The sequence below is a fragment of the Neurospora tetrasperma genome, assembly GCF_000213175.1.
Source record: "Neurospora tetrasperma FGSC 2508 unplaced genomic scaffold NEUTE1scaffold_4, whole genome shotgun sequence".
NCBI lineage: Eukaryota > Fungi > Ascomycota > Sordariomycetes > Sordariales > Sordariaceae > Neurospora > Neurospora tetrasperma.
Genome location: NW_009799102.1, coordinates 1,825,555 through 1,844,365, shown reverse-complemented (window position 1 = coordinate 1,844,365; position 18,811 = coordinate 1,825,555). Strand labels below are relative to the sequence as shown.

General features: G+C 52.4%; 5 protein-coding genes across 5 annotated transcripts; 2 read left to right on the top strand and 3 right to left on the bottom strand.

The window, feature by feature from the left end:
* Positions 1-537: 537 nt before the first annotated feature.
* NEUTE1DRAFT_83903 (uncharacterized protein) lies at positions 538-2,350 on the top strand (the record flags this gene model as incomplete). The annotated part of the gene is made up of 2 exons (XM_009853858.1): positions 538-909; positions 1,057-2,350. The coding sequence occupies 2 exons, from the start codon at positions 538-540 to the stop codon at positions 2,305-2,307; spliced, it is 1,623 nt and encodes a 540-aa protein (XP_009852160.1).
* A 499-nt stretch (positions 2,351-2,849) lies between these two features.
* NEUTE1DRAFT_83901 (uncharacterized protein) lies at positions 2,850-3,867 on the bottom strand (the record flags this gene model as incomplete). Its single annotated transcript, XM_009853857.1, has 1 exon — positions 2,850-3,867. The coding sequence occupies one exon, from the start codon at positions 3,865-3,867 to the stop codon at positions 3,070-3,072; it is 798 nt and encodes a 265-aa protein (XP_009852159.1).
* A 1,899-nt stretch (positions 3,868-5,766) lies between these two features.
* On the bottom strand, positions 5,767-9,776 carry NEUTE1DRAFT_83897 (uncharacterized protein; the record flags this gene model as incomplete). Its single annotated transcript, XM_009853856.1, has 5 exons — positions 5,767-6,047; positions 6,308-7,803; positions 8,231-8,434; positions 8,517-8,856; positions 8,964-9,776. The coding sequence occupies 5 exons, from the start codon at positions 9,774-9,776 to the stop codon at positions 5,955-5,957; spliced, it is 2,946 nt and encodes a 981-aa protein (XP_009852158.1).
* A 3,594-nt stretch (positions 9,777-13,370) lies between these two features.
* NEUTE1DRAFT_123074 (uncharacterized protein) lies at positions 13,371-15,374 on the top strand (the record flags this gene model as incomplete). The annotated part of the gene is made up of 1 exon (XM_009853855.1): positions 13,371-15,374. One exon carries the CDS (start codon positions 13,743-13,745, stop codon positions 15,372-15,374), a length of 1,632 nt encoding a protein of 543 aa, XP_009852157.1.
* Positions 15,375-16,603: 1,229 nt separating this feature from the next.
* Positions 16,604-17,907, bottom strand: NEUTE1DRAFT_101848 (uncharacterized protein; the record flags this gene model as incomplete). The annotated part of the gene is made up of 2 exons (XM_009853854.1): positions 16,604-17,402; positions 17,468-17,907. 2 exons carry the CDS (start codon positions 17,905-17,907, stop codon positions 16,604-16,606), a joined length of 1,239 nt encoding a protein of 412 aa, XP_009852156.1.
* Between the last annotated feature and the right edge of the window lie 904 nt (positions 17,908-18,811).

Below are 18,811 nucleotides of genomic sequence, written 5' to 3'. Positions count from 1 at the left end.
GCCGGGCCACCCCCCCCCCCCCCTCCCCCAAAAAAGACCCCGTCGATAAGACGAATCCGAGTCTCGTGCAAGTGAGACTCTCATTGCCTAACACGCGACTCGCCCGTTTTATCATCTCATGAATCGAGGACCAACCCATTATTCAAAAATTACCTTCCGGGTTTGCGCGAATTCGCTCACGAAGCTGGTATGTCTAAACCCGATAGAGTTTGCAAAACGGCTTCTAACACCAACCAACCAGAAAATAGCCTGGTTTGAGAAAGGGGAGACACTCATAAAGTTGAGGCCGAGTGCATGAACAGTCCGGGGTCCATACGGACACTCAGTCACCTTAAAGCATCTGGCAAAGCCATCGGTGTTGGTGGAACATTTTCCAAGTCGAGCATTGGAGATTTTACATCCAAGCTCAACAGGATCAAGTTCCAACTACGGACGTTCGCAAAGGGGCCAACCGTTCTTTCACAGGAGCCGAGCAAGATGGTGCACAAGCCGGCAAACTACGACCGATGGCCAAAGGAGAGCCTGGTCAAGCGGGTGATGGAGCTAGAGGAGGAGCTGAAAAGAAGGGAGCAGGCACCGGAGATCCAAAGGCAGGAGAGGGCGGAGGAAAGGGCCCTTGCCGCCGCGGTAACTTCGACAGAAGCCGATTTGAAGGCGGCCGAGAAGAAGAAAAAGAAGGCGGCCAAGTTCGACCCAGGGAAGTACTCGACCCGCTTGATCGCGCTCAAGTTCGCCTACCTCGGCAAGAACTACAATGGCTTTGAGTATCAGTCGTCGGCCAAGATGCCGAGCATCGAGGAGGAGCTGTGGAAGGCGCTCGTCAAGAGCTGCCTCATTTTCCCCGAAAGGCCAGATGAGGTTGATTTTGGTCCCTGGGAGTACTCCAAGTGTGGACGCACTGATAGGGGCGTCAGCGCTTTCGGTCAGGTTATTGGTATTCGAGTGAGGAGTAACAAGCCGCTGCCGAAGGAGGAGCCAGAACAAACTGGAAATGAAGAGGACGACGTGGTAATGGCCGAGGCTGCTCAGCAGCAAGCTTTAAAGAATTCGGAAAAGGCCGCCGCCGAGGTAGACCACCAAAAGCCCGAATGGGATCCCATCGCCGACGAAATCCCCTACTGCAGGGTGCTCAACCGGCTGCTGCCCCCGGACATCAGGATCATGGCCTGGGCGCCCGATCTCCCGCCCAATTTCTCCGCCCGGTTCTCCTGCCGCGAGCGGCAATACCGGTACTTCTTCACGCAGCCGGCCTTCGCGCCGATGCCCTCCACCCTGGAGCCTCCTCTGGCTTCATCGGGTCAGAAGAGCGGCGGCAAGCAAGGCTGGCTCGACATCGACATGATGCGCAAGGCCGCCAAGATGTTCGAGGGCGTGCACGACTTCCGCAATTTCTGCAAGATTGACCCGGGCAAGCAGATCACCAACTTCAGCCGGCGCATCTTCGAGTCCGACATTGTTGAGGTCAAAGACCTCGAATCCGATCTGCCGTACCTGGGCCTGCCGGAATTCCAGCCTCCCGCCGGCAGCGACGGGTCACATCCCAAGGTGTACTACTTTCACGTGCGCGGCTCTGCCTTCCTGTGGCATCAGATCCGCCACATGGTCGCCGTCCTCTTTCTCGTAGGCCAGGGCCTCGAGCCGCCGTCGATCGTCCAGCAGCTCCTCGATGTGGAGAAGAACCCGCGCAAGCCGAATTACGTGATGGCGGATGAGGTTCCCCTGGTTCTGTGGGACTGCATTTTTCCCAAGCTGTCTGACGACGAAGCCAACGCTGTTGTTCCTGGCGGCAGCGGCGACGGCAAGGACTCGCACGACCCGGAGGCCGAGGGCGATGTCGAAATGGTTGACTCCATCGACTGGGTCTGGATGGGCGAGGACGACCCGATGAGCCTGTACGGTGCACAGGGCCTTGTGACGGAGCTCTGGGGTACCTGGCGCGAGAGGAAGATGGACGAAATCTTGGCGAACCGGCTGCTGGAATTTGTCGCGATCAAGCCGGATATCGATCGGAAATTGATCAAGGGCGCTTCTCCTGCGCCGCCCAAGGGGATCAAGAAGGTCTACGAGGGAGGAAACAAGGCCCAGTTCAGAGGCACGTATACGCCACTGTTCAAGAGGCAGTTGTTGGCTTCGGCGGAGGAGGTCAATGATAAGTATGCGCAAGGCTTTGGCTTCAAGAACGCGGAGGAGATGACGAAGACCAAGAACTGGAGGAGCGCGATTAGGGAGAGGAAGGACAAGAATAAGAAGGGTGGACGTTCAAAGGCAGGGGGTGCGGAAACGCCTGTTCAGGAGTCTTCTAGCTGAGCGGCATTGGGTTCATGATAACAGAAATTTATCAAAATTCAATCTCATTCGGCAGCTACAGCACAAGTGCGAGGAAACCGCGAGCACGTCAAGATTGGCGTCGAAAGACTGAATTGACATACCTACGTCCAATGGGATGTTCCTGGTGCTGCCCTGAATATAGGCTGCTGAAGCGCGCCAGGAAGGGGACGTTATTAAGCAACGATCGCCTTTCAAGCTTGACGGAGCTTAATATCTTTGTCTAGTCTAGATCACCAGTTCATCGGGCTAGTCTCAACAATTCAAGCCTAGGCAAATCGGAACCTAGGCCACGCAAGGACATACCCATTTGGTACAGACCGAGCTGGAAGCCGCGGTACGTGGCAGGCAACGAAGGAAGAGTCAATGGTGTCAGCCTATATTATGTTCTCCTGTACTTGTTCGACGTCTTCGTTGGCCACTTGAAGGAAAAGAAACCCCCTTCGACACGACTCTTAAAAAGTTCAAGATATTGGGGACAGAGCGTTCTCATACACGTACGTAGGGGGAACAGCAGCATCTGTACCGCTCTTGGCATTACGGTGGTGCTGATATTTGGTTGAGAAATGGATCTGGAGTATTCGAAGTTTGATAAAAAGGAATAGAAGCCCAGAGATATGTACGCATGACAGCTGATATCACTGGGTGTTTAAACACTAATAAAACCAAGTAAGCAAAAACGCCCGCTCCGCTCTCAACAACTTGAGACAGATTTCCTACAAGTTGCACCATGTCTTAAAGCAACTATCCACCCTTCCCATTCCCATTCCCACTCCCACCTCTCCACGCTCCATTCCCCCCATGACTCCCCCCGCCACCACCAGCTCCCGCGCTCAGCACCGGTCCATCCTTCTCATACAAACACCCCCTCGCGCCCCTCCACACCCTCTCAACAATCTTCCGTCTCGGCAACAGCCTCGGAAAGCAAACCACGACATCTTGCTCGCCCTCCACCACAATCACCAGGTAATACCTGACCTCAAACCCTTTGAACGCCTCGTTGATCAGGATATCCTGTATCTTTTCGGTCGGTATGAACCGCGTCCTCTTCATAAAGGTACCTCCCCCCAAGCGGAAGAAATTACCTCCGCCGACGCTGCTGGACATTTGAATCCCCAACCCTCGTAGGACTAGGAGGGACTCGGTGGTGTGGATACGCGCGAACAGGGCTATGTACGAGGTGAGTGCCGAGAGAGCGAGGACGGCATAGGGCGGAAGGGAGATGGCGAGGGAGGCAAGGTACTGGCCGGGGCGAGAAATGTAGAGGAGGTGGAGGATGTGGAGGAGGAAATTGTTGAGGTCGAAGTCGAGGAAGGAGATGCGGCCGGAGGGGAAGATGGGTGGAGGAAGTAACCCCGTCGGAGAGAAGAAGGCCGCGTAGATGCCGATTATGACGGAGAGAACGGCGATGAAGCGTAGGCAGAGGACGCCGAATAAGGCGGCTCGGAGGGGGAGGGTGAGAGGAGGACAGGTGGTTAGGGTGAATTCGGCCGTGGTGGGCGAGGGACGCCGGATGGTGAGATAGGGTGTTGTTGCGAGCATTTTCGGTTTTCGGTCGGATTCATTAGGGTTGAATTATTCGTGTTTTGTTTTTTTAGACGGTCCGGTTCGTGTCGTTGCGATTCTCGTAATGACTGAGCGAACAGCAGCTCAAGCTGACAGCTCTGGACTCTGATGGTCGCAACCCCTTACGGTCTGTTTTCCGTGCAAGTCGGGATGGTAAGCTACGCAAACTTGGGAGCGCAATTGGGAGAGAGGAGAGTGGTTCTGAACGCACTTGGATCGTCACCTGTGCATCTTGTGTATGCGCAGCTAGCTTGACCGTCTTCGGTCAATAGACTCTGCGTTCTCGGGTTCTCCTATACCGTGACTTGGAGAGCCTGATCAAATTCCGTGACGGAGTCGTTCTCGAGAACAAAGTGCGCCAGTCGCGACCACCCAGGGACGGGGGCAATGTGCACATCATCTTCCCCAAGTTCTTATCTTATCACCTCCATCTTGGCACACAGCACAGGCCACTACCCCTCTGTAGCGCCTACAGGCAAGTTGGATCAGGGTATATGTATCAGATCAAAATGCCAAATATTCGACTGTAATGGTCAAGGTGGGTTTGAAGGCACTTGATTTTCTCAATGTCTCTATTCCATGTCCAAATCTGGAAGCCCAGCGGCGCCCAGCACGAACCTTGCGGTGGTCACCCACTCGCACGGGTAGCCTGCGACTTGCTGCGCGTGGCCCTAAGCAATGAAGATGACACTTGAGAGAGGTTCCACTCTGCAGAGACATCTTCACCGTCAGGTGGCGCGCTGGATTACGATCGCTGGGGGTTTGGGATAGAGCGTTGAGATGGAGATGTCGACTCCTATTTTTTTCACTTTTTCTTACTCCTACAGTTGGTAGGAATAGGCCGAGGAAATGCTGGGCAAGTCAGATTTGATCTTTTTGTTTTTTTGTGCTTCCTGGTCATGATGGGAAAAACGAAATGAATATGCACCCTCAGCTGGAGTTGAACACCTGTTGACGGTGGAGACGTGCATCTCGATGCACGTTTTTGGTGTTGTTGGTTTGTGCTGGGCATCCAAGGCAGCCAGCAAGTATATCGCAAGAGCGTATAGCCCGCATGACCTTTCCTATCCCACATTGCTGTTCAGTTTTGCACACCAGCCGCTGGCAGTTACCTCCGAACATCCGGCTGGCTCGCTTCTGTCGTGGTCAAGGAGAGTACGTGCTTGCATCCTTGATGACATTTTCGGTGGTCTTTTTGGTGCACTTGCGCCAAGATCTGAAATGTGAGTTTCGTGAGAAGTTGGTCGGGCTAGATGATTGTGCATCAAGGAGCCAGGATATTTGAATGAGTGATTTCCGTCTCGAAAGACAAAGCGAAGGTTTGGTGGTTTTTGGCTGCATACAGTGACCTGGATTGAACTATAGGCGTGGTATGATAGGGACGAAGGGAAACAATTTGTCAAGAAAACCGGTGGGTGGCAAGAAGATTATGAGAGAGTGTTAATTACAACCGCATCGTCATTTGTGTTTGACCGTTTGATAAGGTCGCCTACCGGACGGGTAGAGTAGATTGCAATGTCTAAAATGTGTGTGACATATCGAAGAAAAAAAGAATGTAAGTATGGTCATGTTTAACTGGTGCTTCATGTTCAAGTCCTCATCCTCCATTAAACTTCCCTCAGCTCTGTACCACGGTCGTGTTCGACATATTTGCTCCAATCCTGGAATTGAAATTCAACACTGTCATTTCTTGGCCTCGGAGATCTTTCACCAACACAATCTCTTCTGATTTGTGGGTGCTGGTGCTTCTAGAATCCACCCTCTTCTCGGTGCGCTTTAGGATGGCTCTGCTCTTGGTACAATTGTGGGTAATATAGGCTGAGGTTGCCAGAAGAATGTAATGACCATGACACTATGCTATGCATTGACATATCGCCTTTCCCCAACCCCATTGATATCCCTGCTATCCATCCATCCTTCCGTCCGCCCACCCACCCACTCATCCTTCCATCCTGCCGACCTGTTTCCCTTCACGCCTTTGGTATTACATAACCCTGCTGGGATTCTGGCTCATCCACAACGCCTTGCTCTTCCTTCCTTCCTTCCTCCGTCCACGATCCGAATTAAGATTTGTTTACGAGCCAAGCGAATTTCTTCCTGGTAGTTGACTCGCCACCTGTTGACGGCTCTACTTGTACGCTGCGCTGGTAGATATCCTATGGGAGAGAAGAAAACAGGTTAGCATTTGTCTGCCCCAGGAATAAGCCAATGACAATAGTTTTGTCGTTCTGAAAGGAATGGATATTCAAAGAAACAGGATAGACAGATTCGGCAGATAAAGGAAACGTAGAGGTAACTGTCAGGGGCAAAAAGGGAGACAAAGGCGGTTATGAAGCAAAAGAGGACAATTTGAGCGGTAAAAAGGGGAAATTTTGTAGAAGAAGTAGAGGAAAAAAAAACTTAAAAAAAAACTAACCTCTTCGTCCGTCGGCATCTTCATATCAAGTATCAACTCCCTACTAGGCTCGTGCTTGGTCAAGTTCGGATATGGCTGTCCCTGACTCCTCATTATGGGCAGCAACACCTCCCCGAGCACCTCATATTTCTTCCAATTAATCCGATCATTATTCGGCCCCACGAATGTCCTGCTTCCTTCCTCTGCCGAGACAAGATCACGTCTGTGCAGGGGGATGAACGGAATCCTCGGTAGCGGCGTGTTCTCCCAGGCCAGCCGGTAAGCAAAGTGGCTCTTTTGCGTGCCCATGAGCAGGACCAGCCGAGCGAACCGCTTCTGTACGTCGGCCGAAACCAAATTTCGCGTCTGCGCGAGTCGGTGGATGGCGGTGCCGTTGATACCGGCCAATACGGCGGCCAGGCCGTTGTAGTTGTTCAGCGTGCGCAAGCGCTGGGCGATGACCATGAACCGTTCTAGGCAGGGTGCGCGATGTTTGGCTTTGTCACGGATGAGGATCATGTTGGACACCCATTGGGCTATGTGGTTGAAGTGGGAGACCATGCGATTGACGTTCTTGAGACTGCGGCATTTCTCCTTCTGGTCGGCGGGCAGACTAACGTGGCGCACCATGTCGCGGATGCGGATGGAGCTGAACATAATCCAATCAATGCGCGTAATCTCGTCGGCGATTATGTCGGGATCGATGTCCATGAAGCTGTGATAACGGATCTTGTTCGGCGGTAAGACGGGAGAGGGTACCAAGGCCGCGGCTTCGCGCTCGTAGTCTTCGATGGAATGGTAGGTGAATTTCGCAGTCGGATCAGCACCCGAGAGCTCTGAACTGTGTGATGGACGTCGAGGATCATACCCGCCCGACTCGTCAATCTGCACTGAAGCCACAGACTCGGCGAGTTTCCGCTCTACGTCCCTACCAGCCTCCTCGTCATCTTCGTCGTCGACCGGGTCCGCTTTTGCCCACCAGGTATCATCGTCGTCCATCACCTTTTGCTCCAGGTTCCCCTTCATCTGCCGGGCTGCTGCGGAAAAGACTTCGTTCGTTGCCAAGTCGCTTATTAGTCCTTCCAATCTCCTCCTCGTTGCTGTTCGGGCAAAGTCTCCGGGGTAAAGGGACAGCCATTTCGCAACAACCTCAATGACGCGCATCTGGCTTTCGATGCTCAGCAAAGACGGCATGTCCGTGTCGTCCCTTAAACGGTCCAGCCGCGAAAGGAGCGCGCTCATAAGCTCGCATGGCGTAGCGAACTTTCTATACAAGCACAGAAAAATGTCGGCAAAGTTGTTGTCCGCCCTTGTCATCTTTGGAGCTATAATCCTGTCGATAAGCTCATCGAAGGTGACGCCGGCAAGTTTAGGGGCCTCGTCTTCCAGATAATCCTGATTGCGAGCCATTGTGGCTACATCGTCCGACAAGCGGTGGCTTTCCAGATCCAACTCTTCAAAATCCATGAAGGTCTCCGACCCTTTCTCCAATCGTATCCCTGGTGTACGTAGCGTGCCTGACAATGCGTGTGGAAGACCGTCCTCAGGGATGTCTGATGATTGCGGGTTGGAAGCGCCGTATTGTGCATGTAGATATTCCATTCTCGGCGACCTCGAAAGTTGGGATCTCTGGTGAGGACCGTCGCCGCTAGGAGGCGCAAAGCCCTTCAAGAGCGAGAAGTCCGAGCTTGCTCTACTGTGTTTGCTGTGCTGGCTGATGGGACGACCGTTAACCTCGGGGGTAGCATCCAGATTAGCGGCCGAAGCAGCTCTTCGTCTCGAAACCGACCTTTTCGGTCTCTCTTGCGCTTCTACTTGGGCGACACGTTAGCCCTGTCTTGTTGGATAGTCTTATGTCTTGCATTCCTATGGTAACGAACAGACATCTCCTGTTCGTGGAGCACCATAATGGAGCCAGGGCGGATGAGCGTGGGCAACACTTACCTCTTCTGTTGGCCAGGATGGCGTCGATCATGGTCAAGAGGGCTTCACGAGCGCCGCCGGGAATATCGGACGAGATCCTCAGATGGGCAACACACGAGGGAAAGCTGTGTGCTACGGCGTTCATATCCACCTGGCGTATGCTCGCAGGGGTATCACATTTCGTCGCGACGAGTATGGTTGGTAGGGAGGAGTTGGCCAGGGAAGCTGCGGCACAGGCCGGTATTTGTCAGACATGTGTCTCGGGGGGGGGGAAAGCATCATGAAGGGGAAAGCTGAAGAAGCTCACTCATGGTTGGGGAGAGATCGTTGATGCTGTCCGTGTTGGTGACGTCGTACAGAATCAGGGCGCCGTCGGGCATGTGGGGGAACATGTGGCCGTCTATTTGCTTGGGCCATTGTATGGACTGGCCGGGGTCAAGGTCTTTGAAGCCGTCAAGGTCAAGTTCTACGAGGGTGACGAGGTATCTGGTGCCATGGATTTCCATGCGCAAGGTCGAGATGTTTAGCTCGGGCGGTCGTTGCAGACGGAACGCGCGCTGGACAAAGGAGGATTTGCCCGCGCCGTAGGCGCCAATAACGGCAATGTGTATGGATGCCATGGCACGTCTCGATCGCGATTGATCGAACTTGCGAAACCACGTCATACCATGTCAGTTCAGCTGTTGCTTGTCTAGAAAAAGAAAGGTATGGTATGGAAGGTGGTGGTAGTAGGTGTAGTATGCGGGAGGCTCACCCACGGCGTTGGGCTGTCGACTCTCAGAGACTCTTTGCGAGGCGGAGGCCACGGTCGGTGCGGATCATTGCGATTATAGCTATAAGTCGACTCAGACTGGGGACTGGGAACAGGACCCGGACCCGGACTGGGTGTCTGACTGAGAATCAGACTAGGATGGAAATCAGGCGTGGTGGCAGTGTCTGTGGTATGGGTATTGGGCGCGCCCACAGGTCGGCAGAAGAAGGGATCGTCGAGGACGGCAGAAGCAGAGGAGCCGCGGTAATTGGAGGAGGGGCCGGGGCCGGGATGGTCGTCGTCGGCTGGCAGCAAAAGGGCGCCCTGGGAGACGAGGAGCGATGGCGTTGCTGCTGAGGTCGGCTGTGTTGTTGACGAGATGGCAGCGGCAGAAGCGGAAGTAGCGGCGGTCGTGGCGTCGTCGAGATTGGTGGTCTTGTTGGTGTTTTGGTGGTCCTGGTGGAGGAGATGCGGATCGGCAGCACCCGCCGAGCTTGCTAGCAATGGATGAGTGGTGCCTAGTTTTGTAGGTGTACACTGAAGCGGCAATGCAAACTCGATGGGCGCACACAGATCGGCCGGCAGCTCCAGGCCCAGATCCAGGTCCAGGTCCAGGTTGGGGAGCTTGGGGAGGAGCTCGGGCAATTGGGGATCGTCAGCTTCAGCGTGACCCGACCCCGTGAGACCCAGCATTTGCTTGACTTGACTGATCAGCCGGCGCGACTCGGTCAGTGGTGTAGGCTGTAATTGCGACGGCGACTGCTCCAGCGGGGGGCCTGCCAGTGCGTCCGACAGTGGTGGTTCCGACATGGGCATGGACTTTTTTCCTGCGTTTCGAGAGGATGGGAAATCAATGCTTCAATGCTACGGCACCATGGCCATCTCGACTCCTTTACCAGACGGAATGATTGACAAGTCTAGGTAGGTCAAACAGTTTACGCAGTAGTATTAATAGGTAGTACGGATATCGGAAACATGAGAGTGGTTGAGTGATTAGGTAGTGGTGCCAATGATAACCCCCCCCCTTTTTTTTCCTTTTCCTCATCTCGCAGGTCCCGTCCGCGGCCAAGGGTTTAAAAGTGTAATGGCTGATGGGTCAGGTCAGTCAGTGAACGGACGGTAGTTTATTTGGTTCATGGTCTAAATAGGTACACTACTTCCGTCTATTCTCCATACAAGTCCCGTAGACGAAGACAGGTAGGTAATTACCGACCCAAAGTCTCTTTCGTGATGGGACACGAGTGGCACTGTTTGACTCCTGTCCTCCGTTCGCCTCAATGATTTGTCGGCCCTTGCAACGGCCTGGGGCCCGAGACAGCTTGCAGTCGTCAGACCGCAACTGGTCGTTCCAAAAGCAGAAAGAAGAAGCGGACGGCGCACTCTGCAATGCGAAATGACGATGGAGAGCAAAAAGAGGGCCACATCTGACGGACTGACAAAAGGAAGAAACCTCGAGATGGGAATGGGGGTGGTGCTGAAAGTGCGGGCCGAGTCCGTTTAGCAAGCCAGTGCGTGCCATTTATCGTGAAGACCGGTTTGTGGAGATTGATAAGACGGCATGTTTTTATTCTCTTTTTTTATTCTCTTGACACCGCACTCACATCGGACTTCAGGTCATTGTTTTTCATGACAAGGTCAAGCTACAGAGAGCCCTTTTGAGGGGCCGAACAAGCGAGAATGGTGAGAAGGGAACAGAAAGGAGACCTTCGTATTCCTACCGGCTATGGGGCAGGGCAAGCTCACACGTGCAGGACTTGTTGAAGCTAAAGGGCTCATAACAGTGGGTTGACCACTAACACGCCCAACTAGGCAGGTTTACCATGTTCGAATAACCACCCGCCGGGCTCCCAGGGTCCGGGCCTCCCAAGATTCAAATGAGGGCCGGGACGACACAACGAAACAGTTCGGAAGTCTGGACCTTTCTCCAACCCCACTGATCTCCCAACAGCCAACCCTAGAGGGGTGGGGGGGGTTGCTGGACATGGGCCAAAACTCCAAGTCAACACCAAGTCGGGTATATGATTTCAAATCGAATTTGACATGGAATAGGATGCCCCTTGGTATACTGACTTGGTATCCGACACCCTAGTATTAAATTAAGGTAAAAAAAGAAAAGAATTTTTTTCTTTTTTTCTTTTTTGGGGTAATACATCTTCTTAATAATGCATCTTCTTGGTAATGCATCTTTATTATATAATTTTCTTCACAAAGGCATGGCAGGAAATTGAACAGGAACGTTATGATTGGAAGTGTCTTATTTACTATCTAGGCTATGAAATAAATCTATTTAATGTGCGTATGTGAAATAGAGAAATAGTATTAATATAGGAAAGAGGAAGGCGCGGGAAGTAAAGTGGAAGAAAAGGAAGAAACAGAAGTAGGAGCTTTCTAATATCAAATTAAGGTAAAATTTCATGTTCTAGGAAATTCCAAATCTAGCCAAAACATCGATTCAATACCAAACCTCATTTTTTACTCTCCAATTCTATTTTAGAGCAAGAACTTCATTGCGATACCAAGTCTAGAAAAGAACTCCATTGCAATACCAAGTCCAGCGACCCCCCTCCCCCTGCAGGGAAGTGGATATCGACAAACTGCGTCGCGTCGACACGTCGTCCAAACCAGCCTGAAGCAGCCCAGCAGCATCGTCTCTTCCGGTGGTGGTCTTGGGTCCTGTGAGACACCCACGACTCCTCTCACTGCAAGGGAGTTCAGAGCCTCAACCCTCGCTTGGTCGGACCGATCAATGGGCGAGACGGACGAGCAAACATGGCGCGCCACAGCGTCACAGCGTCCGTCACAACAGGGTTAACTACGGACGTATCGTCAGTCCGTCCACGGACGCGCCGTGGTCGGTACATTCGGGCGGAGAACTCGGCGTGCAAACACCAAAACAAAACATCAAACTTTATTTCGAGGGGACGGATGCCGCTTGCCTCCATATGTACTACTTATCCATCCACCATATACAATGACGACTCGAGATGGTGGTGATAGCAGGTTGACGTTGACAAGATCCTCCACAACTGCTTAGTGTCACAATCACCGCCACAAGTTCCGAGAAACTGAAGCTGTCGCGCGTAGCACTTGTGCGCCCCAAACATCCGCTGCCCAGAAATGTTAGGCTCCGTGCCTTACTGACCGCCCTTACGCCCGCCGGACTGCCTGGCATGCTCAACGATAACAAGCTGGAGAACCTGGTCAGCCGGAGCCCGAACAGAAGAGCAAACTCCAAAAAGGGAAAAGTCGGGGCCCCGCATGGTGGCCAGGCGCTATCTGTGGAGGTCCGACCCGAGCCAAGGGATGAATGGCTATGAGAATCAACGAGATGAGAATGAGCAACGGTACAACATGCTTGGTGATCGATGCTTACTCGAATTCCAGATCGAGGTCGTCGGCTGTTTTGTCTGTCTGTCTCACACTCCTTGTCAGCTCAGTATGTGCGGTCGGCGTGTTACCAGCTACTTTGTCTGGTAGAGCCAAGACAAAAGATTCATTCCTAAACTTCTCTCAGGAAGCGATTATCCGCAGCCAGTCGCCTTGAACCACACAGTTGAAGCATGAATCGCGGCGTTCACAATACGCAAAGGGGGCAAGACGGGCGTACTCAAACTAATAACTAACTGCTCACAAATTCGTTAATAATGGTCCAAGGGCAAGCGAGGCACGAGTGCAAAATACCCCCTCATCCCATTCCAGTTTGGTATAATCCCCAGTCACGGGCGTAGCGCAAGTCAAGTGACACACATTGTCAGATTATATGTCTCGTCCATGTCGCTCATCTGCAAGATTCCAAGGCAGCGCGCGTGCCTTCTCACAATGTGACAATGGTCGAACATGGCCTCACGGCATTTGGCTGCCCGTCGACTGTTCGCTACCACGCTGTTCTACTGTACCATGGCCTCATGCACATAAATATTGAATGCGACAGCACGTTGCGTTGCTACTGTATTCTGTAGAGTAAAGTAGAGTCGGTCGTTCACCTAAAGGGCTAGAACCTCTTGGGTACCAGGACATACACAATAGGAACAATGGTTGGCGTAACATCCAATTTACCTAGCGATCCAGCTTTGCCCGTCATGTCAATCTTGGCGAGAATCATATGGAGACAAAGTTCGCCTCTGATCAAAAAGAGTTGGGGGAGGGAAGCCCACTCAATGAGGGGTCACAAGTCTTATTCAGGTACGACTAGGACAAGACGGGAACTGCCTGGAAGTACCAAAGGTAGAGGTATATACTTTCCTGTCCTCGCTCGCCCTTTACGGCTTCTTCCTGTCATACCACCCGTCGTCTTTGATGTGTCCATCCCTTGACAACTGTCCTTTGTTGAGAAAACTCAGACACAATCTTGGGGGCAAAGGCAATCCAACCGAAGCCAACTAGAAGAAAGCAACCTAAATATCCTCAAGACCATCGCCATCATCGCTACCTACCATCATTTGCTGTTGCTGTCGCCCCCGCCCTTCAAAGTACTTATCTAACTCCTTATTGTACTTTCCATCCGTCATCAAAATCACTACCTGAGGCCAGGTTTTCGGGATAAGTCGTCTAGAACAAGCAAGGGATGAGCTACGGCAAGGGCCGTGTCATAAAGCAAGAGCCGTTCAAGGCAACGGGTCGAACAACGTTGAGTGATGCATACTGTCGAACTGGCAGCTACTGCACGTCTAACATTTACACATACCTCAACGGGCACCGGGAAATATTCGCCTCCGAGCCAAATCGCTGAATAATTTCCATCCTTCCTGCCTGCATCAGCTCAGCCGTCGCACCTTCTTCGAGATGTCGTTCACCAAATGGTTCAAAGGAAGCGGAAGTGGAACGAACGACAAGGACGGCCCGAGTCTCAAAAACAGTCATCAGAAAAAGAAGAGAAGCGAAGACGAAGACCACTGCACTCAAGACGACATGGAAGGTTACGTCTATGACAACAACTACCACTACCAGCCCGCCCCTGGACTCCAACCTCAAGGATATGGATATTCGCAACGGATGGCGGCAAAGCCTAGGAAGCCGAGACTGGCGGCACAGGAGGGACACTTCGATGCCGAGGAACTGACGCGTCGACTTCTCGATGTGCTAGCCGAGCAAAAGACACACGAAATCAAGAAGCAAAGGATGAGAGAAGCTAGGACCGTAGCGGCAGCAACAGATCCAGCTACTCAATGGCAGCAACGGCAAGAAGCAGCGATATCTGCTTTGAACAGGGCCCCGACTGCAGCCGGCCGGACAACAGGTTTGAGAAAACCAAGCAAGTCGTACACCGACAACGATTCCGAAGCCGCCCCGGAAGAACAAGAGCATCGCCATGTACCTGAGGACGCAGCCAGAGCATTCAAAAAAACCGATACCAACAAAGCCATCTGCCGCCAAGACAAGCTCGACAAGCAAGCCCACGGCGAACACCGCCGTCAAATTAGTGAACATATTGTTGAGGTCCCCATGGAAGAGCGCATAAGGGCCCTGCCGTACCAGACTCAGCCCCGATTAACCCTGGCAGACGAGAAGCGCCTCAAGCGAGAACAGATACTCAATGAGGCATCACCAGCGGGCCACAAAGCTCATGGACAAACTGTTGTTGAAAGGGTCAAGAGACGGCATGATCTCAACCTGGAAGGGGCACTTTCGAGGATCTCGGTGGCCTGCGCGTCTGAAACCAACATTGGTGGACTCGACCATTCCAGGGCAGCATCAAAACCAGCACCAGCACCAATATCAGCAACGGCTGGCAAGCAGCAACCGGGGGAACGTAGCAAGGAGCCCGAATCTGTAATCTTCCCTCGTCCACTGGCCACTCGCACCATGACCACAACGCAAGACCAGGCCACCTCCCGGCAAGGACACCAGCCAGCAGCACCCTCAGCAGCAGCACCACAAACAGCACCAGAGAAGAACACCAATTCGGTAGAAACGACCCTCTGTAGCGAAAACGACGACTTATCAGCTCTCCCCTCACCCACGACAACCCAGTCTCAAAGCCAAAGCCTAAGCAAGCGATTTCGAGCCTCCCCCTTCGTCAAAAAGTCCCCATCTCTCTTGAACCTGCGCCAAAAGCTCGGCATGACCGGAGGCTCTGGCTTCGGCTCCGGTTCGGGCTCCGGCTCCTCCGGCTCTCCCGGTTCTCCAGTAACCGGCAACAGTAGCGGCAGTGGCAGTGAGCTGTCTACAGCCACCACTGGGATTTCGAGAGGAGAGGAAGCTGCAACGTCACCACTTACTGCGGCGTCTTCTTGTCGTGCTGGTGCCGGGGCGGATAACCAGCCGCAGACGCAGACGCAGACGCAGCAGGGGTGGGGGTTGCTGAAGAAGACGGCGACGGTGATAAGTCAGGAGAAGGAAAAGACGAGGATGAAAAGTAAAAAGAGTGGGTTCTTTGCTAAGCTTGGGGGTAGTGTGAAGAAGGGAATGTTTTGAGTAGAGTTGCTTGTGTTCTTCTGTGTCTTGATGAAGTATAGGCTATGCATGGGATGATGATGGAATACGTAATGATGACGGGTATGGATGGCGTAGAGTGGCAGGTAACCTAAGTTTGGTAAACGTCTTGGGTTTTGGAACAAAGGCGGATTTTGGACGGCGAGGAACTATTCTAAATTCCAGTGATCAAGCTTTCGGCTTATGCTATACTGTATGTGGTGTTAAAGTTACCGATATACACCAGCAGATATGCAACGTTGGCAAGTGTTTGTATACAGTTTATATGTTGTCAAGTACAAGTAATTTTCTGTTGTCCCGATATCTGACGTAGAACGAACGATGCCACTGAGGTATGGTTACTCATAACAACCCACTAGCCATGGTGACTTTGTAACTCGGACGAGTATCCAAAGCAATGATGGTTCATCCGATGTTACGAATCACCGTCGTATGCCATACTCCCTCGTTCTAAAACCATAGATAGAGCAAGTCCATTCAGCCATAGCGTGGAGCAACAATTTCCCATCTACGCCGCGTATTTCCATTCTGAAACCGCGCTCGGGAGGTTGTGCAAATGCTGGTGATCCACTGTGGTTACATTTCCACATCAAGTGAAGCCCCCAGTCTACCCAACCAACTGCCCCTTTTGATGCGGTTACTTGAGAGTAGTCAAGGAGAAAGGAGTTAAGGAAAGGTCCCATCACCAACCGCGCCATAACTACCAAGTCGCTCCCGTTCCGAAGACTGGTGCAGTTGCGTCGGCCCTATGAGCGCGGATATGCTCAGTGACCCGAAAACTCAAACACGATATATCCATGACAATAAATCCTTCTCCTCTCTGGGTATCTTTTTTTGGCACTTGAAAGCCATGACCTCTTCTTATACCGGCTTGCTTACTTGCTGTGTGTACATGTTTCCAACAGCCAGCCAGCCATCTTCCAGTGAAATAAACAAAGTCGGCGTTAGGACCATCACTGCTTCGGTCCGTCACTTTTTCCTTTCCCTGCCCTTTTTCCGATGTCTGCTGTTCAGACAGGTATCGTTGGCAAAGATCAATCCATTCGTTGGGTCAACCACGCAGTTTAGCGGCCCCAACCCCTTTGACACCCTGCCTCCCTCACTCCATGTGAGTCCTCCGTTTGTTCGTTAATCATCGAATATCTTCCGCCCTCACTAGGGAACTTCAGCATCCATCTCTCCATGGCTATCCACGTGGAAATATTTGCCATTCACCGATCCCCACCCTCCCCCTTAATCTCCTCCTCCAACAACTTCTTCACCACCTCCTGTTCCTCCTTGACAACTTCCTCCCTAACCAGCTGCGTCACATCCCTCCTACTCGTCCCAACACCATTACTATTACCACTAGGCCTAGCCAACTCCCCCCTTTCCTGACCATTCAATAGCCAAAGCACCGTCTCACAAAGCTCCCTGATCCCATCTCCCGTCTCACTCGGATCCGTCCTCGCGCTCCTCAAAGCCGCAGCCCCGCGACGCAATCCCACTTCCCTAGACCAGGGCTGCGTGTCTTTCTTGAAATAGGACTTCCCCGAAGAGGAGGCGTAGCCGGGGACGTTTACACGAACGGGGAGGCCGGAGGCGGTGGTGGCGAAGCCGGTGTTGGGGTCGACAGGAAGGCCGTTGGGGTTGTTGGCGGGCGGGAGGGTTTGAGAGAGGATGTGGTTGAGGCGAGACTCAAGGTGAGGGTATTTGGATAGAAGGCGGGTGATGTGGTGAGCGTGGGGCAGGAGGAAGGCTAGGGGGTCGTTGTCAATGGGTTGTTGTTGTTGTTGTTGTTGTTGTTGTTGTTGTTGTTGTTGTTGTTGTTGTTGTTGTTGTTGTTGTTGTTGTTGTTGTTGTTGTTGTTGTTGTTGTTGTTGTTGTTGTTGTTGTTGTTGTTGTTGTTGTTGTTGTTGTTGTTGCTGCTGCTGCTGCTGCTGCTGGTGGGTGTTGGTGGATGGTTTGGGTTGTACCTCGGAAGGAGGGGGGTGGTTTTCTTTGTGGGACTTGTTGCAAGCTACTGAGCAGCTGTTTGTGATGATGAGTACGCATGTTGGGCCTGAGCAGATAAGGGTTTGTTTTGTGAAACTTACTACATAAGCGGGCAGCGCGGACACCTGTATTTCCCTGGCTGCGCTTGACAGACACCACATTGCTTCGCTTCCTTCTTGACAGGTTTTGGTGATGATTCTGGTTCGTCCCCCGGGCTCGGACGTTTTCGTGATGGCGAAGCGGGCTCTTGATTCACTGTTGGCTCCGCGACTTGTGCCTCTTGCTGTTGATCGTTTAACTTTCTCGTTACGTAAGTCGGCTCTTTCTTTGGTTCTTGCTCGATCTGAGGCTGTATTATGATGTCTGATTGGTCTTCTGAGCTTGGCTGTCCGTTGACTTGTATAGTATCTTGGTCATTATCCTGGGTGACTGAGGCCTCATCGCGGGCACCGGCGATGAGCGCCTTTAACTCATCGGCGAACAGTCGCTGGGACTCATCCGAGGCCATTTTCGGGCCACCTTCGACGGACTCGGCACTCATTGCACCCAAATGATCTCTCAGAAACGCGCGGCTTTCTCAATCTAATGGGCCGAGACCTGGCAATATGTCAATGTCGATAGTGAGGGGCGTGGCGCGCAAAAGGTGAGAGGTGACAGTGAGCGAATGCTGAAGAGCTGTATGTTTATATGATGGCACCGTAAAAGTAAATTCGAACTCGTTGAGTGAAGGCCAGTTTTAGTTTTGTGGCTGGGATATCTCTGAGTGAAGGGTTTCGGTTTGTGAGGTTGAATTGAAATTTTCGAAACGGAAATCGTATCAATATCGCCAAAAGTCGCGATCCGCAGTTTTTGCCAAGCGACCAGGGAAATGCCGATAGGGCGACAAGGACGTGAAGCGAAGGATGTAAGTCGTCGAATATGATTGGCACTCAGCTCCCTCCGTCCAAGCAAAGAAATGCGTTGTCCGTGTGCTGCAAAAAAAGATGGTGGACTTGGGCAAAACATCAAAACCTATGGAATAAACTGAATAAACTGCACCACGGGTCCTTCGTTCCAAACCAAAGTCCCGCCACAATCCCCAATCCAATCAGCGTAGAGGCTGACAAACCACTCCGTCAAAATTGCAGTCAATTGCCCCAAAGGGGAAGCTATGACGCAAAAAGACGGATCAGTTAGAGCTCAAGGTGCATACTGTGCACTGGACCCCTGGAGCCGGCATGGCAGTGGACGCATATCGGCGCTAATCGCGTTAGCGTTAGCGGCCGCTGACAATTCCATGCCCGGCACGGCGGCAACATTTCGGAATAGCGGGTAGTACCTATGGATGGAGGTGGAATCTGTTTCGGCGTCAACCAGTTCCTTTTCCCATCTTCCTTTCCCGTCCGAAGTCGCCGTGTTTCTTTCACTCGACGGCATTCCGACAAAAACACCAACACCACCACCAC